This window comes from Pempheris klunzingeri, chromosome 12, assembly GCF_042242105.1.
Source record: "Pempheris klunzingeri isolate RE-2024b chromosome 12, fPemKlu1.hap1, whole genome shotgun sequence".
NCBI lineage: Eukaryota > Metazoa > Chordata > Actinopteri > Acropomatiformes > Pempheridae > Pempheris > Pempheris klunzingeri.
Genome location: NC_092023.1, coordinates 22,605,863 through 22,633,357, shown reverse-complemented (window position 1 = coordinate 22,633,357; position 27,495 = coordinate 22,605,863). Strand labels below are relative to the sequence as shown.

The 27,495-nt window shown below is 40.2% G+C and overlaps 2 protein-coding genes across 2 annotated transcripts in view; one reads left to right on the top strand and one right to left on the bottom strand.

Moving 5' to 3' along the window:
• Positions 1-8,197, top strand: part of LOC139210911 (cGMP-dependent protein kinase 2) — a 38,889-nt gene extending 30,692 nt beyond the window's left edge. Inside the window, exons 14-19 of the mRNA XM_070841115.1 lie at positions 3,181-3,322; positions 3,425-3,588; positions 4,571-4,693; positions 5,096-5,158; positions 5,270-5,336; positions 8,102-8,197. Of these exons, the coding sequence (XP_070697216.1) occupies positions 3,181-3,322; positions 3,425-3,588; positions 4,571-4,693; positions 5,096-5,158; positions 5,270-5,336; positions 8,102-8,197 (655 nt within the window). The remainder of the gene's footprint in view (positions 1-3,180; positions 3,323-3,424; positions 3,589-4,570; positions 4,694-5,095; positions 5,159-5,269; positions 5,337-8,101) is intronic.
• Positions 8,198-14,780: 6,583 nt separating this feature from the next.
• Positions 14,781-27,495, bottom strand: part of LOC139211127 (uncharacterized) — a 36,493-nt gene continuing 23,778 nt past the window's right edge. The window contains exons 4-8 of the mRNA XM_070841396.1: positions 25,925-26,087; positions 20,655-20,782; positions 20,046-20,167; positions 18,983-19,087; positions 14,781-15,856 (exon numbers count right to left, since the gene is read on the bottom strand). Coding sequence (XP_070697497.1) covers positions 18,991-19,087; positions 20,046-20,167; positions 20,655-20,782; positions 25,925-26,087 — 510 coding nt within the window. The 3' untranslated portion in view covers positions 14,781-15,856; positions 18,983-18,990. The remainder of the gene's footprint in view (positions 15,857-18,982; positions 19,088-20,045; positions 20,168-20,654; positions 20,783-25,924; positions 26,088-27,495) is intronic.

Genomic DNA, 27,495 nt, shown 5'->3' with positions numbered 1-27,495 from the left:
TTTGTTAGACTTATTAATAATTTGTACCAATAGCTGCTTATAGATTATTTGAATATTAGATGTTTATCGAATTAAGTATTATTGATTACCAATCGTTGTGCTGACTTAAATAAATTCTATTATGCATTTAAAGAGTAGTTGTTTGTGATTATTGTGCATATATCTTGTGGTAATAGCTGGTTGTGATAGTCAGTGCTCAGATTCAAGCCTTCCTGTTCACTTTTATAAATGTAAGATAGTGTTTAAATATCAACATTTTAAGTGAATTTCTTTTGAGACTGAATTCACAGTTTGGCTATTAGTCCCTTTTATGACTTTGTTGTGACATCAGCCATCTTATATGGGGTGGTCTGCAGGACAGGAAGACTGGCCAAGCTCATCAAGAAGGCCAGCTCTGTCCTGGATTGCGCCCTCGACCCAGTGGAGGTGGTGGGAGAGAGGAGGATGATGGCAAAGCTATCATTCATGAGACAGAACAAGTCCCACCTTATATAGACACACTGACAGCACTGGAGAGCTCCTTCAGCAACAAGGAGGGAGCAATGTTGCAGGTCCTTCCTTCTTGGCAGCTTCTACAACCAGCGTTGCTCCTAGTAGCCCACACACACATCAAAACAGACAATGATATCACTTTAATGTACACCAATGTACAATATATTTATTCCCTCTGTGGAATATATTTATTCATCTTTTACCTCACTTCACAATGTGCAATACTTTTTTTATACCTATACCCCATTTTTTTAATATTCCCCCTATGTATATTGTTTCTATTTTTATACTTCCTCTTGTCTAACTGTACATATTTTTATATCTCCTCCTGTTTATGTCAATGTCCACTAGTTTATTATCCATTGTTTGTATTGTATTGTACTGAACACTTTATTTTTGTTACCCAATGGTGCTGTAACGTTGTATTCCCCCATCATGGGACTAATTAAGGAATCTCTTATCTTAAACACTAGCTCAGTTGACTAACAGAGTGACGATTTATTATTATGGACATTATCCTGCTTATATAATGGTAATTTGGACCAGCCTTATATTCACTGTTGGAAATAGCTTAGCTGTCACAACAAATTTCAGACAGAGGCTATAGTTACTCCAGCCAACACATTAATTTAGAAAGGCGAACTGACAGTTTCACCGGAACTAGTTAGTAGGTATACTTTATTACTTTTTAATGGACACCCAGCTGCCAATCAAAATCAGGTATTCACCCAAACCATGGGATAAACATGAATAAAGCAGAGCAGGAAGGAATAAAGCTACAACTTTTTGTACAATCTACTCTAATTGGAAGATGACACAAGACTACTTTCCATCCAAATGTAACATGAATTTTAAACTTCAAGAAATGTGAAACAAGATATCAATGAATGCACATTTCCATCCACTACTGTTATCCAAATATTAGGAGTTGGTGTATTAAGATAAACAGACGGTGCTAATGTTCCTTTATATCATTGCAGAAGAAGAGGACACAACAAGATGGTGAAATTTAGAGCTATTGTCAAACCTCTATCAAGAGAAACCCATAATATGGAAAACATGATGGAAATATTGACATTTCTGGTTGTTTCATGCATTAACCTGGACACTGGATATTGTTGGGTGGTAGAAAGAACACTTTGAGCAACTCCTGAACCCCACCACCACATCCTCTGAGGATGAAGCAGAGTCTGAATACTCAGGAGAAGCCTCACCCATACCCCTGGCAAAGGTCTCTGCGGCAGTTAAGAAGCGCCAAGGTGGCATGGTGCAAGGTGATAGACAAGATCTGCCCTGAGATGCTGAAGCCAGCGGCTAGGTCTTGGTTGACACACCTTTTTCAGTGTTGCATGGAGGTAAGGGACAGTGCTTGTGAAGTGGCAAACTGGGGTGATGGGTCCCATTTTCAAAAAAGAGGACTGGAAGGTGTGCTCTGGGTAACGACTGAAAGAAAGAGATTGCAGATACAAGCAACCGAAATTAGTTTTCTTCGCAGGGTGTCTGGGTTTAGCCGTAGAGATAGGGTGAGGAGCTCAGAGTAGAGGTGCTGCTATTTCACTTCGAAAGGAGCTAGTTCAGGTGCTTTGGTTATCTGGTCAGGATGGCTTGTGAGTGCCTGGTTTCTGAGCCGCATAGTACTAGGAGAAGACCCTGTGGCTGACCTAGAAGTCGCTGGAGGGACTAGGAACATCTTAGTATCCCCCAGGAGGAGCTTGAAAACATTGTTTATCCTTTTGCCATGGCGAACCGACCCCTGACAGGTGGATGGATGAATGGATGGATGGAGGGATGTTTCCATTGCACTGTGTCACATTTTGTCATTTACATCGATACACCAACGTTCCCATTTTAGCCAAGTGTTGAAAGGTGTTTGCCACATTTGGCACACAGTCTTACATTCAAGATTGCTTTGAAGGACCAGTGGTGATATTCATTCTGTTAGAGAGTCTAAACCATGGTATGCAAAATGAATAATTTGACTGTCGATGGGTGCACAAAATAGTTCAGCCCCACCCTATGGGGTTCTGTCACCTTCCACCTGCTCACTTCTCTCAGGCCATGTACTTTCCTCCAGCTCCCAAGATCTGCAATCCTTGAGCTATCCACCAGATTTCCTCAGGCCTTTTTTTCCTTTCACCTGACTGCCACACTCATCCTCACACCTGCTCCCACTTTTCCCATCAGCCTTGTAGTTGCCTGGCCTGCTTGGCTCACTCTCTCACCTGTTTCCACTTTCTCACATCATTACATGCAAGATTGTACAGTACATGCATTTGGTTTCTAGCCTCTGTATTGTGGTATACTGTGTATGTTACCAGGAACCTGAGATTAATTGCATGCCTGTTTTGAACATTGTCTGGTGGAATTTAGATTTCCTGCCTGCTCCATTGTTGGATTTCAATCCAAATCCAAGCAGACCATTGTCTGCTTCATGAATCCCCAGTGGCATAAATTGAACAGATCCAGAACATCAACTGCAAAGGCTTGAATCTGTTTGGGGAATTTGTTTCCTGTTATCTCTCTGCTATCCGTGTCTGTCACAGTCATGAAATATCGATGATAATCACTTAAAGAAAAACATGTTCTTTAAAATTCACAAGTGATGTGAAACTGGCCATTATTCTACCCTATGTATATTCACCGGATACATCATGCCCCTCATTTGTTGATCTTTTTGTAACCTACCAGGAGTTATTTTGATGATCCGACAGCCAGGTTCTGTACTGGTTGTGTCTTAGAGGCCTTTGATTACCTCCATACGATGGGCATCATCTACAGAGACCTGAAACCTGAAAACCTCTTACTGGATGCTGAAGGTTATGTCAAAATAGTAAGCCAATTTATAAATATTTCTTAAAGCAATGTCCTTTAAAGAATGTTATTCATTCTGTATCAGCATTATTTCAAGACATTTTCCTCCATATTTCCTCAGGCAGACTTTGGCTTTGCTAAAAAGATCGGCCTTGGAAAGAAGACCTGGACATTCTGTGGGACACCAGAGTATGTGGCCCCAGAGGTCATCATGAACAAAGGCCATGACTTTGGAGCTGATTGCTGGTCCTTGGGTATCCTCATATTTGAACTTCTTACCGGCAAGTAAGTCAGAAAGACAGAATCTCCTGCTGTTGAGATTTGCATTAAAACTGTCATTTGCTTTTAACAGTCTCGAATGCCAGGACCATGAGTTCTTTTTTGCTGCAATTAATTTCAAGTACATTGGATGACACCCAGAGGTGGGTGGAAGGTTAAATTGAGTATCATCGGCATAGCAGTTCAAACTAAACCAATGATGATATATTTTCTGACCCTGATGTAGATGATGCATAATAAGGGTCTTGGTTGACAGGAATAGGGTTGAATTAAGAATCACTAATTCTAATGTTTCCTGTCTATGAGCTACCAGATTCATTATTTCCAGGTAATTGAAGCCCAAAAACTGTGATGAGTTAAATACTGTTGTTAAATGATAATCAGGCTTTTTACATTTTTCAGTTCCACCAATCACGAGATGATAACACATAAGCAATTTAGTTAGTTATCTCCTTGATGAATATTTGGTCTCAATACCTGAAATCCCCCAAAGTCCTCTGAGTTCATTGTTAAAATAGAATGCAGTTCAGTAAGTCAGTCAACTGATGCTGTTTGGCTTCTTTTACATGTTTCTTTTCCAGATGTGCACGCAGAGCAAACAATCTCTGACTCTTGCATTGCAGCCATCCATTTAGTCTTGCATGTTTTTGAAAGAAGAGTTCAAAATTCTGGGAAATATTTTCTTATTCTTTTAGACAGTGAGATGAGGAGATGGATGTCAATCTTATGTGTGTTAAGTGCAAAGCTGGAGTCATGATGTGGTTAGCCAGGCTTAGCATTAAAACTTGGAATCAGGCAGCAACAGCTTGCCTCTCTCTGACCAAAGATAAAAAAATATGCATGTGCTGTTCACCTTGTCTTCTTAATCTCAGAGAGAAAGCAAATAAAATTTCCCAAAATTGTGAGCTCATCTTTTGGAACTGTGTAGTTCTTGTTAGTTTTTACCTCTGCAACAAAGAGAAAATCTGAACACCTGTTTTTCCTCCAGCCCACCCTTTTTTGGCTCAGACCCCATAAAGATTTACACCATGGTCCTCCATGGCATTGAGAAGGTGGACTTCCCCAAGAGAATAGGCAAGCGACCAGACGATCTCATCAGGAGACTCTGCAAGTATGGTGATCACAAACCATGATCAGATATGAGGATAATACTGCTCAGTTTTTTTAAACAGATCAAATCAGTGTGCACTTGGTTGTGTGGAGCAGACCAGGTAATACTGTTTAGAATAATTTCCTGATGATGATGTTGTAGAATTGTTACACCAGAGCTAAGAACATCAGTTAAGAACATCAGCTGAAGTGGGTCAAAGCCACATTTTATCAGGTGTGGCAGCAGCTCACACTGGAGCTGGGCTTATTAAACATGTACTTCATACATGAAATGATGTGAACAAATTTAATCATGTGATTGTCCTGGTTAAGTTTCCTGGCTGTTTCTTTTTAAACAAAACATCCACAGGGTAACTAAACTTGACATTGAACCAATATAAACATCTCTTTATATTCCTCTCAGGTTAAACCCAGTGGAGAGGCTAGGGAACAAAAAGAACGCAATCAGTGACATCAAGAAACACAAGTAAGTTCCTAGTGGGATTAAGAAAACTGTTAAGAGACCTTTCACCCAACAGCCGTGTGACTGAAGGTTACTTTTTACAGAGTATAATACTTTTTTTTTTCTTTTTTCTAGGTGGTTCCAGGGCTTCAACTGGGAGGGTTTGAGGGGTCACAAGCTGCTGTCTCCGTTGAGGAGAGAGGTGAGACAATGAACCCTTATTTCCCAACAATAAACAAGTAGAGGCCGACAGTCCCCCAACACATCAGTGGAAACATTTTGTCAGGATGTCCATGTGTGTGTGTGTGTGTGAGACAGCGGTGTGTTCAGATGCATCAGCCAGTAGTTCCTATAAATTCAAGTATTTTTTCTCATCTTTTATTACTGAAGCACATGTACAATGATACACTGCTGTGGATTAAGGTAAATGGACCTTGAGAAGATCCCTGCCCACAACATCTTCTAACCACCCCGCCAAACCTGCCAGACCAAGCACCACAGCAAATGGTGCTACCACCTCAGGAAGAGAAGGAATAAGAGCCAAGCTTACCCAGCTTGGACCAAAGGCTATACTGAGCCTACTCCTGGCAATGTTGGAGGAAAATAAACTGGACAAATAAGACTCCCTCTATCAATGGAACTGAAGATGGAGGAGTTGACTAGTTTTAGGTGCCTGGGAATCGGAATCACAAACAAATTGTCACAGTCACATCTCCACTGGCTAAGAATTGTCCAACTCTGTCAAATTTATGAGCCTTTTAACTTTCTATTCAATCAATTGCTTTGATCTCTTATGGAGAATCTTGGCATGATTATCAAGAACATAAAACTGAATAGAAAATTTGAGAATATGAAATAAAAATGAATTCAAATGCTGATAATTTGTAGTTATTTAGTTATGGAATGTCTGAACTCATTTTATCTGTTATAATCTCATTTACAGCGTTGTAAAGGAATGCAATGACTAGGTTTTATTTTTCATTCAAGGTTTTAAATCTCAAGGAATCAGGAGGTGTGCCTTTATTTTCAATCATGTCGAGAGTACACATCAATCAGTCAATCAATCTTTTGTTTATATAGAGCCAATTTATAACAAGACACTTCCTATAAAAGAGCATAAAACCAAACTTTTTAACTAGGAAAGACCCAACAATTAAAACAATTCTAAATTAAAGATTCAACAATGGCAAGGACAAACTCCCCTTTAACAGGAAGAAACCTCAGGCAGAACAAAGGTGGGCAGCTTTCTGTCAAGGATTGTGTTGGGTGAGGATGAGACACAGAGAGAACCATAATAATAAGAATAGTAATTACGTTACTGATAATAGGAACATGACTATTAATGAGCAATATAACACAGTGAATGACATGGAAATAATGAATATATGAATAATAATAACAGGACTAATATTAGTACAAAGTGTTAGCGGACGACGATCCACAGCAGTGATTCATGAAGCCAGAGAACCACAGCAGGAGAACCAGGACCAGGATCCACAGGAACCAGAGAACCACAGCAGGAGAACCAGGACCAGGATCCACAGGAACCTGAGAACCACAGCAGGATAACCAGGATCAGGATCCACAGGAACCAGAGAACCACAGCAGGAGAACCAGGACCATGATCCACAGGAACCAGAGAACCACAGCAGGAGAACCAGGACCAGGATCCACAGGAGCATAAGAGATGAGAAAGCACAATGTTGGGATCAGTACTCTGCCTGACACTGGCTTCAAAATACGCTGAGGGTTTGCACCATTTCTGGGGAAATTTGAGAAAAGTCTGAAATAATGAATGATTATCAGAGCTAATTAATATTCATATTCATTGGTGGGACTTACTGTGAAGTCCACTTTGATTGGGACACCACCTTGTTAAACAAGGAAAAAGATTTAACTTTGAGTTACAACTTATACAGGAAATAGGCTAGTGGTTTTTACGAGGTGATTAGTGATCAGTTCAGGGACATTAAACATAGGAGCAGGGAATAGAGAGTTAGTTAGACGGTGATGATTTTATCATTAGGCTGTTTCCCCAGTTTTCTTGTTTCGACCAGTCACCTGCATCATTTTGTCTAATACTGGAGGAAGCATCACTGCTGCATGAGTTGCGTTCAGTGACTTAACTCCACCCTTACATGGAAATCACAACGATGTGGCTGGAGAAGTTGGTGCACGCACGCAGTTCAAAGGTCCCAGAAATATTGTGGAAATGGTTATGAAAAAGGTCCTGGCTTTGGTTAAACAGTCGATAGACATCGTATCACTGTTGACTTGCAATATTTGGTTGGCTGCATGTACCTTGGTTCTTTCACCTCATCTGGCAGAAGTCAGGTTGAATCTTTGACTCACTCTTCTCTACAGAATTGGTAGAATTCAACCATCTGTTTGTTTTCTTGCAAGGACTTGTCTTATCGGGGCAGTCCACACATTTTCAATGGGGTTGAGATCAAGAGTAAACCATTCCAAAAGTTTAATTTTAGCTTGATTAAGAGATCCCCAAAGCACCCCAAAGCACTTCCGATGTTTGTTTTGGGGCATTGAATTAATCCCAGTTGCATATGAGATTTAACTTTTTAGCTGATGGTTTCATGTTGTCATGAGGAATTGAGGCAAACTTCTTTCTACAGTGTACCACTTCCACTGGTAACAAACAAGCATCAGAGCATGATACTACCACCACCATGTTAGTCACTGTTCTAAAGTTGAATGCCTTCCCTTATCACCTTACCCTACCACCTCCAAACATCTCATAATTGTTTCAAATTTCTGAAAGAAGCTAAACTGTTGCATGAAGACTTTTGACCAATGAATAAATATTATCTTCAGGTAATATTAGCACTGAAGTGGCCACATTACCAGGATAAGGATGTGCACTGAAGTCCAACTCTGCCAATGAGCAAGTTGTGAATGATCCCATGCTGATAAAATATAATAACTGGCTGATTATTGTCCTTGTTTCTGCAGCTTAAGGGGCCAATGGATCACAGTCACTTTGACATGTTTCCCCCTGACACAGAAGTGCCTCCTGATGAGCTGTCTGGGTGGGATAAAGACTTCTGAGGACTCTGATCATATAGAACCGAAGCACCAGCAGTGGATCTGGGTCATGAAGCTGCAGTGGGTTAGGAAGCTAACTCCTAAACGTTATCTTCGGCTTTCCACTCTCACAGTCTTCTCACTGAAACTGAACAGGTAACCTGGAGGAGTGCGAGGTTCATCCTGTCAGATTTACAGACTTTACCTTTACTGTAAAAACTACAGGTAAGCGTCATTACATTCATATGAATGAGGTAGAGATGTAATGTCAAACACCTTTTGTAGCATGGTCCCCTTCTGGCTGTAAAAGGGTTTAGAGGATTATTTACAGCTGCATGTCAAGTACGCTGAAATGATTGTGTTCCATCAGCTCAATCCTGAGAAACATAAGGGGACTATGTGGTAGATAAAACTTCCTCAATCAACCCTTTACTGCTGCAGGAACTTCTGCTCTCACAACCTAACAAGAAAGGGCTTCCTTTTGTTGTCATAGTATTTTACAAATCAATTCATTTCAGCTACACTACTGTATGTGCCATTAAAAGGCTGTTGTGGGACCAAGAATGTCATTTTCAAGAGATGTTTGGTATGCGGGTGAAGCAATCAATCTGGGGCATCACAAGCGAGTTGGTGGTCCAAAACAAGTCAAACATATCGAACTGCATCGTACCTTCATCTTATTTTTCTATTATCTTGTTTCATCTTTAGAATTTGTCTGCATGCACTGATTGGCTGAAATCTTTTGGTCGGCCTATTGGTTACAAACCTCTGACTCCAGCTCCCTCTGAATGACCTCCTTTTCCCAATGTCCTGGACATGTTGGTTTGTTCAACCAGTGTTCCCTACTGTTTTCATTATTAACGTACTGGTTGTCATAGCTGACTCAGATGCACTGATAAAATTGTGGTTGCTGTGGTGTTTGTTGTAGTCACGTTTGTCATATCATCACATCTGCTGGACCTATCATAATAGACACTAGTACTGCCAGCAACCACTATAAGTACCTTTTACTTCCTTTAGTATCACATCCTTAGCAGTGGAAACAAAGGCAGAGGCTATAACAGTGACAACATGTTACATTTTATTAGGTTCCCACAATAGAGGGCTAACTGTGACAACATCATACCATTTCACTGAAAAGCCCACACTTTCTTTGCCTCAGCATCAAGTTTAGATTTTCACTACTATGATGTAAACCAGCAGGCTTCTAATCTAACACAATGTAATGTAGTCCACTCCCCTGCCCACGCACAAGCTTTATTTAATAAAGACACTCTGGCATTTACCCCGTGGATTGGACCAAATTAGAAGTTACCACCCATATCTTTGATATCCTTAGTGATACAAACAGGTCTGGTGTTGTGCTCAGCGGTGACTATTACCCAATAGCAACCAATGAGGGCTTTGTAAATAGGATTAAGAATGAGGACTTACAGTAATAGCAGTAAGAAATAGCCACAAAATGGCCACAAATTTGGATGAGATCGGTTCAGCTTTACAATTTCCTAAATAAAAAGCAGGGTGGACCTCATAGTCTCTTCTTCCACTGTAAATACATTAAAGCACCTGTAGGAACTAGGAAGTATTTTATTGATACCTGAATCATACTTCAAAATCACACTGTAAATCACAGCTGGATGTGTTACCAGTGCTTCATTTGTGTGCTCGTATGACATCCTGTTCCCTTTTTACTTTTGCTGCTGCAATAGCAGTGATTCGAACCTCCATCCCACCCTGAGTTATTGTGGATTTGCTTTGTGCTTTGTGATAGACCATTTATGTTTCGCTAGACTACAGTCTACACAGACCATCTCAGATCTGGATCATTCAGGTTATAACATTTTTAAATCTTTTTCTTTTTCAGTGTTTATTTCCAGCCTTGGACAATTGTGGACTGTTTACTACTACTGAAATGCCTAATTTCTCTCTATTGTATCTGCATTTGAAATGAACTACTGTGCCGTGGTCATGCTTACTTTGTCTCAATAAGATATTTTTGATATTTTCGTAAGTTTTAACATTGATGCTGATGTTGTTGATTACCTGAATGGCCTAATTTAAAGATTTCTAATACTGGCACCAAGAACAGAACTACCCAGTACTCAAAACTGTGACTTACTTTTTCATTTGTTTCACTGTGGCTTGGTTACAGAAACATTCAAAAGCTGACTAGATTTGCCTAAAGTATGTTGATTTGCATGATCCAAATCCTAATTAAAAACTTATGGAATGTTTGGAAAAATGTTCCTGGAAAGGTGTGACCTCCGTCTGTTACAACAGAACCAAGTGAGCTAGAGGGATGATAATACATCAGAACACCCTGCAGGACTACAGGTCTGTCAAACACCAATGTTACGGCCAGACGCACACACAAGGAAACAAAATAAAATGCTCAACACGAGGCAAACAGATGATAAAAAGGTTTGTTTGCTGCACAATTAAAAACAGACTCAATCCAGAACATACTCACTGACTAGACTCTAACACTACTAACGCTGACTAAGGACACTGGAATACACGACACAAAGGCACAAGATGGTCTGGCACAGGACAGGGGAAAACGCAGACAATATATAGACCAGGGAAGGGGGCACAGGTGGAAACATTAAGACAATCACAGGAGGGGGAAACACACAAGGGCAGGAAGGCCTTAGAAAGTTGAGGGAAAAGTTGAACGGCATAATAAAACAGGAAAGACATAACACGTGAACTGAACTTAACAAACTTGACGAGACATAACAAACATGTGCAGACCCAAACCGACAACGAAACTGCTGGCGAGTATTGTGTCTGTATATTAGTGGTTGGCACTTCGGCAAGGCAAGGTGCTCCAGGCTCACTGCACTACAGGTGACCCTGTGCTCCGACCTCTTTGATGAATATGCATTTATGTGGGGGACTGTATGTATGTGTAACTAGGAGGGATATGCGAAAAGACTCATTTCATTTGCCTTGTGTACTGACAATAAAGTATTACTTTATAGTATTTATAGTTTTATAGTACTTACTAATATAATATCTATATCTATATAATCTATATACTATATAATTATAGTATTATAATTATATTATATACTATATATATACTATATAATCTATAGTTCTTACTTATATATATATGTTATACCGACAATAAAGTAATGTTCTTCATCATCTTCTCAATCTTCTTCCTCTGAGCCATAGAGCCCATTTTTGTCCAAAAACTATTAAAATTGGGATGTACCCGAGAACTGACATGTCACAGAGCTTCGTGGAGCTTCTGCCTCCTGTGTGTTCCAGGGTGGGAGGGAAACACTCGTTTAAAAACAATAGTGGACAGTGAGGTGGATTCAGAAGGTTTTCAGTGGGCAAAGACTGTCAACCTGCTGAAGGGCAGAAGGTCACCTGATCAACAGATCCCCTTATGACATCATAAGGGGATGTTTTCACACACATTCACTGAAACGTGGAGCAGAAGAAAAATAGAGAGGATGGTCTTTTCTCATGGTCTGTCAATTTTAAAGACATTAAGAATGCATTTTGCATAATATATGACCTTTAAATTTTCTTAAACTGCGGCTCACAGACTCAAGAATGAACTTTCAGGTTCAATATTAACTTGATGTTTTACAGCTTTTCATGTCTCTATGTAATAATAGATCATATTTTGTAACTTTGTGAATGTTTTGCCTTTTACCTGCGTACCATGTTATGTGCTGCAGTGGGTGCAGTAATCCAGTGGGTGACCACATTTGAATGCATCGCACACATTTGTTCTTGAATTCCTCTGGAGGTGGATTACGTCAAACAGTCTGCTCATTGTTTTCCTCCCATAGCGACAGTCTGGGTTTGTTTGTTTGCTGGGATATTTCCACAGAACCGAGGGTGGTATGTCAGCGGGAAATCTGAAGGAAAAAGCAGGCACCAGAGAACATCATTGTACTGTAGTGTTGCCTGTCAAAGCTAAGTTCTACTTAGCTTGATGCTTGAGACTGTGATCGCTCACCTCACTCACTGGAGAAAGACAGTCGGTGCAGCAGCCACACTGTCTGTGACAAGTGTCTGTCTGACAAGTCAAAGTGCTTTTACATTACACCCTCTTTTACCCATTCACACATCATTCATTCATTCATTCAATGAGGAGGAATCTAAGTTAGAGACTATTCTTTCACACACTGAAGCTGCTTCAGGAGCAAGTTGAGGTTCAGTGTCGTGCCCAAGGACACTTCCACATTAAATAAAGAGGTCATTTGTAACGTTCCCCAGTGCTGTCTCTCTGCTAAGGTACGCTCTAAACCCTGACTGAAAATCCTCCTATGAACTATCGTTATGTAGAAAGTCACACTGATGATTGGATCTTAGAGAGATACACTGTAGGTCTGTAGTGGGCAAATACGCTTGGATCAAGAGTAGGCTTTTTACGAAAATGTTAAATTACAGCTACTTTAAAATACTGTCGTACATGGCTTTTTAATAAAGACACATTAATCATATCTGACAAAGAAATGTTAAAGAAGTAAAGAAGTGAGCATGGGACCTCTTCCTGCAGCCTAGTTGAGACGGGGTCTGAGAGACAAGTGAAGCCATTTTCATCTGATGACATGTAGTCCAATAATTCAAACATTACCATAGGTACTGGTCCGATAAGATAGGATTTTGTGCAAAGACGATTAATTGTTATTAATTCATGTTTAAAGGGATATTCCACCATTTACTCACATGCTTTGGCATGTATCCCAGGGCAATATAGTTACTATGGTTTAGAGTTGTATTCACTCATATGTTGTATATTAAGCAATAAAAGCAAAGTGATTATTTCCTGATCACTATGATGCTTCTATTGAAATCTATTGCTGTTGAGCTGCTGTGAAATCAAACTGAACATGTCATTTGTAATTTCGTAAATTTGAGTAGAAAACAAAAGAAAACACAAAGTTTAGAGACTGAGTACTTGCTCCTTGGACAGGTTAGGATCACTCCTTGGAGGCCATGAGATCCTGTGCGATAGTTCTCCAGGGATGATTTACTACAGCAGCATCAGCAAAACATACAATAGAATTATTATACTGTGCTGTGACTGCCCACCGCTCCAACATTAAGGGCAGCTCCAACCCCCTGCAACAATCTCCTCAAGGAGATCGATAAGATGACGTGTTTTGGTTGTAGTTACAGACTGTGGCCACCTGAGGTCAGTCAAGATTAATGTGCTTTTCATTTATGTGAACAGGAATACCAGCATTCATGTGAGACTTTATGGTAACTGACACAAACATCAGTTTAACTTCATTGATATATATGACTTTTGCATGAATTAGCAGGAACATCACAGGCGTAACCACCAATGGCTCAGTTACATATAGGTGTGTCAATAATTTGTAAAGGTGGACAATTGTGGACAGAGCCCTGGAAATGAAATGGAGTGCAGCCATCCCTAAATGTATTAATTACATCTAGGTTTGTCAAAACTTTGTGGCAAAAATTTTGAAGGTTACCTTCAATACAAAGTTGACACAGTTCTATATGTATATCTACATGTGCCTGTCAATCACAGAGAGTCTTTTGGTCAGTTACTGGGAATACTCTAATTTAATCTAATACTGCCTATATTATTATGTATTATTATGTACGGGAAATGACTTTATTTAAAACACTGGCAAGCAGTAACATGCAGCAACCTGAAACTGGATGTCAAATAAGATGAATACATTGACTATACATGTAATGAGTGCCAGACTAATATTGTAGTGTCAGTGTGTACTGTTATTTGTTCTATTTTCTTTTTGTTTTGTTTTTATCTTGAAGCAAGTCATGTCTTTTATTATAATCTATATATGATACATCCATCCATCCATTGTCTATGTACCACTTCTCCCTAAGGGTCAGGGGGGCTGGAACAGTCAGCAGGGGCTGACAGGGATTTACTGCTCATCTAAAGAATAGAGTGGAAAGCTGACATTTTCCAGTGCTCCACATATATTTAAATTATGGCCACAGTGGTCGATTCATTCTGAAAGTATTAAGGAACGTATTAATCACATGAATATTATTAAACTGGCTCACTCACTCCGTAAATTGCATTGGTCACAGGGTTATTGTACGGCCTTTAGGATCTTAACCTTTGACTTCCTTGTTTTAGGTCATAGAACCTTTTCAGTTAAAGAAAGGGAGAAAAGTTCCACCTTTGCACTGGGCAATGACGGGGACATATAGGAATTTCACTGTGGCTCAGAGGTAGAGTGGGTCGTCCATCAATTAGAAGATCGGTGGTTCAATCCCCAGCTCCTGTGAGTCAGCGTGTCGAAGTGTCCTTGGGCAAGACACTGAACCCCGACTTGCTCCTGAGCTTTGAGAAGACGCTATAGAAACACAGACCATTTACCAGCTTTTTTTGGGCTTTGCCTTTTTCTTACTGGATTGTAATAATACTCCAGCTGCCATGGGAGCAAAACCAATGCTGGAAACAAAAATTGCATCACATATAAATATTTTCTTTTCATTTTACTTTATTTTGAAAAATAGATTTGAGTATTGATGTAATATACATACTGCAACATTACAGGTACAGTTGTCTGACGCTCTCCTGATAAACATCAGGAAAACAATTTACACAACAACAGCGTTCCTCAGAACTCCTCAGACCGCTTCACAGTGGCCCTTAATGTTCCATTATCAGTTTCAGAAAGTTACAAATATTGTAAGACATAACCAGCCAGCTTTGAAAAGGGAGGGTGGGGGGGGGGGGTTCAGGTGTTGTTAAATGATCCAGCAAGCACTTCATTGGAAGCATGCCATCGCCTTCATAGCATTTATGTGATTTCATGTGCAATAATAATAACAACAGTAATAGTAATATGTCAAAGTCGCCAGTGTAATTATCATAAGATATTATATATTTCCCTCCACCTTTATTTGGTTATCCTTAGATTTTCCCTTTCTGTTACTATAACTCATGACTCCTGCATCTTGTCTGGTCCAAAACAAAAGAATGTGAAGATAAATCACAACATTTAACTTGTCAAACGCAACACACACCATTTATGCAGTATATTCTCTCTCTCTCTCTCTCTGTCTCTACATATATATATATATATATATACTGTATATATATCTAAATGTTACTATAAGCTGCTGTTTGAAGGATTGAGACGACCTGACATGTTATGTTCAGCTCATTCTGTATGTTAACATGATTTACAGTGGAACTCTGCAGGGTTTGTTTCAGGCGCTCTTCATGTACACTTTAGTTATACAACCTCACACACACACACACTGCTGTACAAAGGAGTCATTATTCTATACATGTGTCTACATCATACAAAATGAAAACTTCTGATATACGTATGTTTCACAATATTTGGATTGTTCCAGGATTTTACAGTGTCCTAATGTAAGCATAACTAGTGTGAATAGTAACTACTAATGTGTACTGCAGCTCAGATATACCACACTGTAGATCACTTTAGACATACACAAGCCTCGTCTTCTTTATGTCATCAACATCATTTATATTTTTCATGTACTCTGCAATACACCTTTAATGAGTCTCACACATAAACACCCTTATCCCCACTCACAGGCAGCACCACCATAACCACTAGAAGAGTCGTCTCCTTTAAATCCACTGTTTCCTTTCCAGTCTTGAATCATCTCTGTGCAACTTCCTTTTGTCTTCCTCTTCCACGTGGGAAACCATCTGGATCTGATCTGGGGAGGAGACAAAGATGGAGATACATGGACAGTAATTATCACCACACTGAAAAGCAGCCCAGAAGTGTGGGGGCGGTATCAACACCTGCATCCTGAGTCCATGTCCTGTCTCATATTAATGGCATTTGCGTGGCATTTCTTATTATTTACAATGGCCACCGTTTTCTCTTAGATGTCCCCTCTGCACGTGGACTGTAGATACTCTGCTTTGAACAATTATTTCCGATGGATTATGTTTGTTTTTTCCTCCAATCAGTTATCAAAATGATGTCTCTCACTGAGAAATCCAGAATCCATGAAGATACAAATGTTTTCATTTAAAAAGTTTAATTACTGAACAAGATTTCTACTGGACTGGTATACTGTATGTGTACTAGAGATTTCATGTTTCCACATAACAACAACTACAATGATAATGATAATAATAATAATAATAATAATAATAATAATACACATAAAAACCACCAACAGGTAAGGAAAAGCCTTTGTTGCTATATAAATAAAGATTGATTGATTGATTGGTTGATTGGTTGGTTGATTGATTGATTGATTGATTGATTGGTTGATTGATTGATTGATAAGGTAAAAGTGAGCCTGACTATGCAATGTTTTAAAAATAAGCAGTAAAATATTAAGATCAATTCTGAACCAGTGAAGTGCTCACTTTTCTTAGTAATTTCTAAAAGTCTGGCTGCAGCTTTTTCTATCAGCTGCAATCTATGAATGCTTTCCCTGGTGATTCTAGTATAAAGTGCATTGCAACAGTCAAGTCTGGAAGAGATGAAAGCATGAGAAAAGGAATGACCTGATAATGGTTAGCCATCTATGTTGGGCAAAACAAGATTGTACCACCATAGTCACCTGAGCATCAAAGGACAACAGTGATAGAGACACCTAGGTTATGGGCCTCTCTCTGAACATCATCAGAAAAGACTGAGGAACGGTAGTTAACACTTCTAGTACTAGGGCCCTGTGGTGATTATCATTTCTTCCAATTTGGAGTTAGTCAACTGTAGGACATTTTTCTATATCCAATTTGTAAAGTCAGCCAGGCAGGACATAATGTAGGAAACATTAGTGGTAGCAGACTGTAACAGGAAATACAGCTGCGTGTCATCTGCACAACTATGGGGATGGACGTTATGTCTACGCAGGGCTTGCAACAAGGGTAGCATGTATTTGGTGAATAAGAGGGGACTCAAAATAGACACCTGGAGGACTCCACAAAAGAGTGGAGCACAGGAGGAGGAGGAGGCATCCCCAAGCATTACGGAGAGTGGTAAATGGTCTGTATTTGTACAGCAACTTTTTAGTCATTTCAACTACTCAAAGCACTTTTCCATCACATCCTTATTCACATGTTCACACATCATTCATTGTGTCAGGAATCTAAGCTGGAGGAGACTGTTCTTTCACACACATTCACACACTGAAGCTGCTTCAGGAGCAAGTTGGGGTTCAGTGTTTTGCCCAAGGACACTTCGACACACTGACTCATAGGAGCAGGGGATCAAACCACCGACCTTCCAATGTGAGGGACAACCCACTCAACTCTGAGTCACGGCCGTCCCAGAGAAGGACCTGTTCGATGGACATGAGATGAACCATTCCAGAGCTACATCACTGATACCAACATAGTTCTTCAGATGGCTGATCAAGACATTATGGTCCACTGTGTCGAAGGCTGAGCTGAGGCCATGGAGAATTAAAATGCAGTACAAGCCTGTGTCAGTAAGTCATTGGTGACCTTGGCCAGAGCCGTTTCAGTGCTGTGAAGCGAGTGGAAACCAAACTGAAATTTGTAAAAGAGCTGATTTTTCTGAAATCTTTGATAAAAATGACAAATTACTTAAAATGGAAGGGTCCAAAGAGGGCGTCTTTAAAAGAGAATAAACAGCTGAACATGTTTGAAAGGCAGGTGGATGATTTAGAAAGTGCTACAGTGCAAGTTCTGCCAAATCTCCATGAAAAAAACACACCTGTCTGTGGAAGATTCAACAGGCTGGGCTGATCTTATGTTGTAGGACTTTAGGTCTTTTAAAGAAGCAAGTGAGACACTGTTCTTATCCTTGTTCCATACACACTGAGCCTCCCTGCTCTGCTCTTGAATCTTCTCAATTCCACATTCATCCATGGCAGAGAATATGGTTTCAGCGTTTTATATCTCACAGGAGCTATAGAATCTAAAATATTGAAAAATGTGAAATGTGAAAGACACTGCCAAGCTGAAAAAATCGTCTTTGAGGAAGTAAAAGCAGGAAATAGAGCTTGAATTTAGAGGGCGCAGGCGAATCACTGTCATGGGTTTGTTTGGTCTGTTCAAAACGCAAATTCGCATCATCCAGACAGAAGCCTCGAGAGAGGACCAGGTCAAGTCAGAGCCCTTTGTCAGGACTGGGCTGTTTCACATATTGAGTCAAGTTACAAGAATCTAAACATTTGATGAAACCCAAAATTAGAAGAACTCTGATCAAATATCTGAGGAAGACCAGAAGTGAATTTGCTACCCTGTTCCACTGGGTAGCATGTTCCTTCATTACCATCAGCACACACTGTCTTGCTCTTCCAATTGCTCACTTGAGCAAACCAGGAACAAATGGGCTTGGGGCTGAGAGCCACAGACAATGTAGGGAAGTCGTGTAGTATTGAGAGACAGAGACAGATCTAATGGGATTTGTTTAAAAAAAACCCTGCTGAATCTTTCATTTGTCATTATTCTGATTTACATTTTCATTTCTGTCAAATTTTCTTTTCTCCAATTTTATTTTCTCATTTCCTGGTGTAAATGGCCTTCCAGAGTTGATCGGTTTAGGTGGAGAGTTAGAAATGGTTAGATGAGACCAGAATCTCATTCAATAGTTTTCAATATGTATTACAGTAGTTTGTTGCCACTTCTATTTCACAACCTCCTGTTTGTAAGAAACTTGGTTTAATGCGGCGCAAGCTAATCTGAATTTGACCTGTACCTGGTAATATTATCCCATAATTTCATAGTTTGACAGATTTTGTAGAAGTAGAAACAAATAACATGATGGTTGGTAAACGTTCAGGTTGTATCTGATGATACATGAAGTGAGAAAAGTATGGCCTTGATGAGGAAAGACAAAAAGTATTCTGCACTACCTGGATGTTTATTGTAGCCAAGGGATGTCCAGTTTGCTCTGGTGACCCAAGGCAATCATGGAGTTCCTGTTTCTGACAGCAGGTTGAACTGGCCCCAGGTCAGGCCTGTAGAGAAAAGGAAGCAGTTATTACTGGTGGACATCTGGAACACTCTTTCAGTTTGCTATGGTGTAAACTGAAGGAGCAGCTCAGCCTGGGAGTATGAGAAAACATTTATTGTCCATTATTCCCATGCTTTCAGAGGCGCTGCAGCAGGCCAGGTGTATATTTCAGCAGGAGCATGATGTTCTTTCTGATGAATCCGGGCCTGCAGCCATATCTCAACAGGCCTCAGCTTAAATCCATGGGGGAATTCTCCCACTCCTCCAGGCATACCTCAGGCCTGACTCTCCGCTCTCCTACTCTGCCCATCTGGGTCTGTGCCAAGTCCCAGGAAGGACGAAGGGAACCGCTGAGAGGCCAGCAGCCCTTCACCTCCCATCAGATTCCTACACTCTACAAACTTTCAAATACAGAAAAGCCACAGTTCAGCCACACCCAGAGCCCTCCAGGCAAAAATTAATCTAATAGTTCCTTTTATCTCCATCTGCCAGGAACATGTCACACTCTTCTTCTTGCCAAAAATGTACTGAAGCTGTCAACACTTTTCCACTCCAAAAAAGCCTTCTTTTCTCCCATGCTGGCTTTTATTCACTACGGTCCCTCAACAATTGGCACGATATTAGGAGAATATTGTTATATAATAAAATATACAAGCAGCCTAGATTAACCAGGAAAAACAACTCTAGATAGAAAGTAAACTAAAGTATTATGGACAGGATTGTCCACAAACATCTGACTATATAGTGAATGAAAACACTGTTAACTCTTCTGTCACATACTGTGACAAATAATCCACTGTGGTTCTTAAAGTAATGCTCAATATGTCATTTGAAAAAAGTTAGGGTGATGTAAATGAATGAATTTTTGATTGGTTGAATTTTATTTTGTATAATGCTGGATATGGTCCTTGCACAGTTAGAGTATACGCAGCACAAAGCGCAGTCTGTAGTGTATCCCTCACATGTAGAGCTGTGGGCAGGACATCTTCAGTGAGGTGGAGGTCAGTCCCAGCCTGCTCGGGTGCCTTGGCTTGGTTTTCCTCACCAGGTCCTTGACTCTGCTCCATGTGTAGTTTTCACTCAGCTACACACAAGAATGACAAATAAACACACCTTTATTTTTACCTGTGACTGTACGCAGTCCCGCTGTGTATAAAATTTACATTGCATTCTGTTTTTACACAACTTGTAATCAAAAATGACAAACAGTTACAGAAAGAACAAGACACTGATTTGGCTTGTCTTAAAAGATTGTGCCAGACTGAAGGAAGGTCACTGGGCCATTAAAAGAAAACTGTTTTACTGCTTAGAGAACAACATACTCAGTAGGTCTCATTGCCAGTGGAAGAGGAAAGAAAAGGTAGTTGCAAAAACCACAGAAAAACTAAATAGGTAAATCTACATCCACAATCTATCTTGATCCCAGCTCAGCACAGCCCGAGGTTTGGCGTGTCAGAGCCCTGAACCCTTAACATCAACAAACGTATTGGATTATTAAAAGGCCTTTTGTTTAACAATGCCAAAAAAGAATGTGATTCTTGCAGTGGACTTAACATGTGCACATAACTCACTCTGTGCTGGGGGATGGAGAGCCCTTCAGTGCTGTCCCCGAGGAAGGGGACGCCCCCTTCCGTGTAACTCCTTCGGTTCAGGCCTGCCCCCCAGAGTGGGATGGGCGTCGAGCCCTCGCCGCTCATGTCTGAAATACAAAACCACAAACAAGAAGCAGTTGCAGTATGTGCGTGGGAGAGTTGGTGTGCGAAGAGTGAAATCAGTGTTCAGTGTGTAGTTCATTCCTTTAACAGTTATGTGGAAGTGCACTTAACTGCCTCTTGGCAGTCCTTCATTGTGTGGAGAGTTGACAGCAACTGAGTGGATGTGTTGATGACGTTTGTCTTGTGACTGGCAGGAAACCAGAAGAAGACAAACATCCACACTCTTTTCTCCACTCTGTTGTTGATATTGCAGATGCTACATTGGTGAACCTGCAGACCTGATTCTCCGCACAGTGGACCTCCTTCACAAACAGTGCATACACACTAATCTGTGCTTAAATCGTGCGTACTGATGTTTTACATGCAAAGCTGGGATTCATCAATATCTTCTTTCTGGAATATATGTTAGTATGTTTGGTTGTTAGAACTGCCTCAGACCACACATGAGCACAAATGATGAAGGCTCGGCTGTCATAGAAAATAACAGTGTTGGTTTTCATAGTCTCTATACACTTAACCCTAACCCTAATGATCAGCTCCTCCCACCAATTTCTAGAAAAGTGTGTCTTTTCTGGCTTCCACTTTGGACTCTATAGTTTCATTTCATCCGTCGTGAAATTCTTTTGCTTCTCTGCTTTTATGATAATCTGGAAAACTCAGAATAATCCCTTCACTTATACTAATTACTAATTAGTCACGGTCATCACGTAGCAGCAGGAATGCATCTCCACATTCAGAATGGGCACTTGTACACATTGCAGCTCAGCAGCAGTAACTTCAATGTAACGACCAGAAGCACACAGAAGAAAACGGACCCAAATGCTCGACGCGAGGCAAACATGATAAAAAAGGTGCACAATCAAAGACAAGGTACCAGAAACAGAAACAATCCAAACAATACTTACTGAAAAATGTTAACCTGACTAGAGTCTAGCACTCTCAACAAGATAATGGCTTTTAAATGACACTTTTCACACATCAGACAGATAAACTGTAACACAGACCCAAGGTTTATCCAGTCAAATGTTTTGGAATAAAAAAGCAGAGTCCTGGGTTACACCAACTCTGGTGGGACATTTACATTTTACTGTAAGTAAATGTCTAAACTCTGTGTATCATACAGTGTCAACTTGTTTGAAATATTGCTTATATGGTCAGCCCTGGACCAATTTAACATGCCGGTCTCGGGAACTTCTGCCTCCAGGCAGAAATAGGGGTGTGACAGTATGCTGACACAAATAGCTGTCAGTTTAGAATGATTCTGATTCACTAATATAAACACGGTGGTGAGAACAAAATTGACGAGAACATTCTGTGTGCAATGTTAGTGAAAACCACCAATTGAATTCATATGAGACAATGACTGTGGTGTGCATGGAAATATGTGTCAGTAACTCATCTTGTATATTTTGTACTGTTTTTATATTTGCACTATCCTAAAAAGGAAACAATTAAACAAAACCTGGTAACCTCATAATGTTGTTAGTGGTTCACATGTTGGTAAGAATCTACACATCCAGCAGACAAGGAACAAGACGGTATTTTGAATCCAAGCCAGTGACTAAAAACTCCATTTGTGAACTGCCCAAAGGATTTTCATTTTGCCTAATTGTATTTGCCCCCTGGTACGTGTTCCTTTGCAATGATTTTCTAGTTCATAAAGCACTTACCTTATTGAACTGAACTGCACAAAGACCTTAAGAAGGTGGTCGGGGTTGGCAGCAGGAGTTCAAAGCACAGGAGTCTGACACCAGAGACTGGAATTTGTGTCACATGGCCAGGGTGTGGTTAAGTTTTGTGTAACCACCAACATTTTCCACCATTATATTACATTGTTTTCAAGTTTCCATTTAACATTGTGGTGTAAACAACGGAAACATATGAGAGATGTTCAAACTCAGATTGATGAACAAAATAATAATAATAATAATAATGATAATGATAATTATAATGATAATAATGATAAGAAGAAGAAGAAGAAGAAGAAGAAGAAGAATGCAGGTTGCATTACCTTTTTTCTAAATGTATCTCTAAACTTTAGGAGTCAGTGTTGTTGGAATTGTGTTTTTGGCCACATGGCCCTTTTTTTCTCTTTCCGTATTACTTTCTCTGGTCTTCACCTTCTGTGTTTTTAGCTGCTGAATCCACCACTGTGCTCACCAGCTGATCTCGAACCACCTGCCTGCTGATGGGTGCTGGCTGAGTAGTGAACATTTTCATCTTTTGCTTTTTGCTGAAAACAGCCTCCTGCTGCTACTGGAATGGTGATGAGGCCCTCATTTCCAGACCTTGGTCTTTTAGTTAAAGGTACGATATGTAACTTATTTTAGAAGCATTTTTGTTACATTTGTTCAAATTCTTCCAATCATTTCATTCAGCCAAAATGAGCAGAAGAACAAGAGAGAGCTGCGGTGCTCAAATGTGTCCGGTGACAGATTGTTGTCTAGTGAGCTAACAGCACAGAGCTCCGCCTGAGCCCAGTCACCTCTGAGCTAAAGAAAACACCGTGATCATGATGGCTTTTTCGCTTGTGTTTCTATAATTGTGGCATTTAACAAAGTTGCTTGTTTGTCTGAAAAAGCTAAAAGAGGCTATCAGTCAGGAGTCAGCACACGATGATGTGTTGTGGGGAAGCAGCTTTGGAAGAAGGCCTGTAGCTACTCTTGCTACTCTTAATGTTAATGTTGCCAGTGTTACACATCCTGCCTTTAAGCAGCAGTTAGACATAAGTGGTCACTTACAACATACACTACTCACTAAAAGTTAGGGATATTCAGCTTTCAGGTGAAATTTCAGGATGAACCTAAAATGCATTCTAACCTTTCCAGGTGAACTTAATGTGACCTTCTCTAAACCTTTGAATGCACATGTCCAACTGTTCAGTGTTTCAGTACTTTCTGCACCAGCTGCTGTTCTCTAACAAGAAGCTTAACAGCAACATTCACAACAGGTTTGATCCATGAATCGACCAATACATTTCCTGCTTCAGTTAGAATTGGTATTTTAAACAGTCATCAGGAGGTTGTAACAGTGACACAGAGACTGGAAGAGTCACAGAAAGGAGAGGAGTGGACGTCCTTTGGCCACATCCCAATTTATTGAGGTACCGAAAATGTTTTGTTGTGGTATACCTACCACTGTTGTTAGATTTTCTTCAAATACATTGTTTAAGATGAATAAAATGACCATTGCATGCTTCTTCTTAAATGCCCTACTTTCATGATATAATATCACTGTAGCATTAACTTTTTACATTTTCCATATATTTGACCTGAAAGTGAAAGTGTATGTAAAAAAAAACATACTTTTCATTTTAGCGTTTAAAGCTGTGTTTTGCACATTTGGTGTGTGAGGTGAAGTGTTTGTTCACACGTTGAAAGCATTTGATTACATGTTGAGGAGGGAGTGATGACTACTATGACAAATGGTGAAGGAAATCAGCGCGGGCCTGTTTTTTGCCTCTGTTCATCCTACTCCCCACTTCTCACATGTCCATGTAAACACACCTCCCCTTATCACATCACTGGCATTCTGCTAGACAAAGAAAGCCAGGGCTCCAGCTGTGTCTCGTGTTTTTGTGTGTGCGTACATGAAACTCAGTCAAAAAAAACTTGAAATGACTCTGTGTGAACTTTCGCATTGCCTTTTCCCCTTTCTACCTCCTAATTCCACGAACCCAGTAGAAATACTGTTGATCCTGTTTTTCACTGTCTCTAAATCATTAGCTTCTCCACTTGTTCCTGTGTAAACAGTCTGCGGCTGATGTAAGACAAAAAAGCTGAACTCCATGGTACAACATTTAACCTTAACCCAGGAGGAGCCATCCACTCCTATTCACTTCACTTAATCTGGGCCCCACATCTCTCCTGACTTCTCAACCTCTTCTCCAGATCCAGTTTCCTGCCATCAGAGGAAGAACCAAGGCATTCCAAAGGCCACGGGACATTATCTGTTCCTGTCATGAGCAGGATACCAGGAATTCCGCCCGTGTCCCACTCGAGTTATAATTTCAGCTTCCCCACCCATAACATTTGGGTAGATGACTGTGTTTACCTGGAGCTGGTTTCTGATGACAAGGTAAACACCAAGGCAGAAAAACTTGTGGGGTGGCTTCAGGGTCAGGTTGTGAAACTTAAACACAGCTAAGCCTTTTTAATAACATAGCTATTAGATCAATTTCAGCAAGGAATCAGACAAACACTGAAATTAAAACATTAATACGTGGTTGTGCACGTGTGTTTTTGATGACACATCCCACTGGAGCAGGTTATTAAGTCCTGATCCTACTAGTAATTATACGCTAATGGTTAATGAGGGGTGGTTTCAGTGCCAGCCTGCATTCCTCCCTAGAGTTCCTCCCGCTGCTTGCTGGTTCGTTCATTCCTGCTCCCTCTGATAACATCAACGTCCATCATTTCTACCGGTTATGGTAAAATACGTGACTGTTAGGTAACGTTGCTAAAAAGAAATCTGACAAAAACACAAACAGACAATTTAGCCAGAATGTCTGAACCACCACCATAATTTCACCTCTTTTGGCCATTCAGAGCAGATATACACAGTATGTTTAAGGCTGTTACTGTGGATGTAAACTGCTGACACTTCTTGCAACTTTCTTTGTTTGAAGCCTACAGAAGCTTTAAGTACAGTACGTCAAAGTTGAAGCTGAAAGTGGATCTGTGAACTGCTATGAATGTTTAGAGTTTGGATAGTAATTTTACTTCCCAGTGAATTTCTCAATGAATTTGATCAACCTGAGGATTTGTTTACAATCTGCTTTGTTTCTTGCCCTGTCAATCGAGTTTTTACTGATGTTACTGTGACATCAGGTCTTTACTTTGAGGACAATGTAATGACTTTCTTTCTTTTCATTCATCATATGTAGTGTGGATTTGTATACTGAAGACTCTTTTCTTTGTCTACAGCATGTGTTCCTCACATACTGTGCACAAAGGAAAGGATACATTAACACAGTGATTGGACAAAAAAAATCTCTGAAGTCTCTGAAAGTGTTAAAAAGACAAAATCAAGCTCCAATCAAGCACCATAAACGACATCTGACAGTTTCCTATTTATATGTAGACTTCATTTTCCAGAAAACTAAGTGATCAATAGCCTAGCATTACCTCTCCTGGTTGATATGAGTGGATGCTGGGCGACCTCAGCGATGGTGGACAGGTCAGAGAGGGTTCCACTGGGTGACAAGAACTCACTTCTGGAGTGTCTCTTGTGGACATCCTGGAAGGCCAGGCTGGCTGCACCACAGCAGCAGTGCTGCTGGAAAAAGTCCTGTTCAGACACAACAACAGCTTAATATTGCATCATTATTTACTGAATATAGGTGTAACTGTGAGACAGCAGTTCAAATGATATTGGCCAGTGTTAACCTCAGTGTTGGAGCACATATTGTATCTTACAGTTGCCTTTGCTCGTTCAAGGCAGTTTCACAGGAACTAAAGTTGACCTGTGCCACTTGTAGTATGCTGTACATAGAGAGCAGAAGTCCCTCCCCTTCTGGTGTACCACCATGGAATCTTATTTTGGAAAAAATATGTACAACAGTACCTTTTTGAATTGTGCGATTAATTATGCATGTGCTGTTTGTCAGTATAAAAGGTAACTGTTGACGACCGTTCATATTTTTCCATGGGACACACTGGAAGGGTGGGATGGAGTCTCAATAGAAATTGTACTTTTCTCTGGAACTTGGTTGTTCTCAGAGGAAAAACAAAATTAGTAGCTTGTGTGCAAAAAATGACAAATGGAGTAAGTAATCTGTGCAAACACAATGTGCCTCTACTGCTGAACAACATCAACTGTTGCATCTCAGCTGTAAAACCAAAAACATACTTTATACTAATATAGGTGTGCGTCAGTATACTGTATGTTCATCCTGTGATTATTGTACTTGAGGAAAGAAAAGAACAATGCAACCTCTGGGATGACTGCATCCCAGAGTTTCCATCCCTCCACGCAAACTGACAACTGACATTAATATTGAAGACATCAAAACTATAAAGGAACACATAAACATAACAAACCAGAATATGTTTGATATTTTAGATTCTTCACAGTAGCCACCTTTTGCTTTGCACACTCTGCATTCTCTCCTTCAGTTTCATGAGGTCATCTGGAATGGTTTTCAGGCAGCACATGTGCCCTGTAAAAAGTAAATTTGTGGAATTTCTTGCCTTCTTAATGTGTTTGAGACCATCAGTTGTGTCCTGCAGAGGTTGGGTTTGACAACTGTTCTAATTTATTTTATGGCAAGAACCACTCAGCTAAGTAAAGAGAAACAACAGTCCGTCATTACTTTAAGACATGAGGGTCAGTCATTGTGGGAAATTTCAAGAAATCTGAATGTTTCTTCAAGTGCAGTCATGAAAACCATCAAATGCTCTGATGTAACTGGCTCTCATGAGGACCCCCCAGGAAAGAAAGACTAAGAGTTACCTCTGCTGCAGAGGATAAGTTCATTAGAGTTACCAGCCTCAGAAACCACAAATTAACATCACCTCAGATTAAAGCCACAGAAATGTTTCACAGAGTTCAAGCAGCAACATCTCAACATCATCTGTTCAGAGGTGTCTAAGGTTTCTTCCTGTTAGAGGAGTTTTTCTTGCCTGGTGTTTGCTCATGTGGGATTCCAGAATCTTTTCCTTTGAATTCTTCAATCATTGGTTTTCTTTTGACCCAC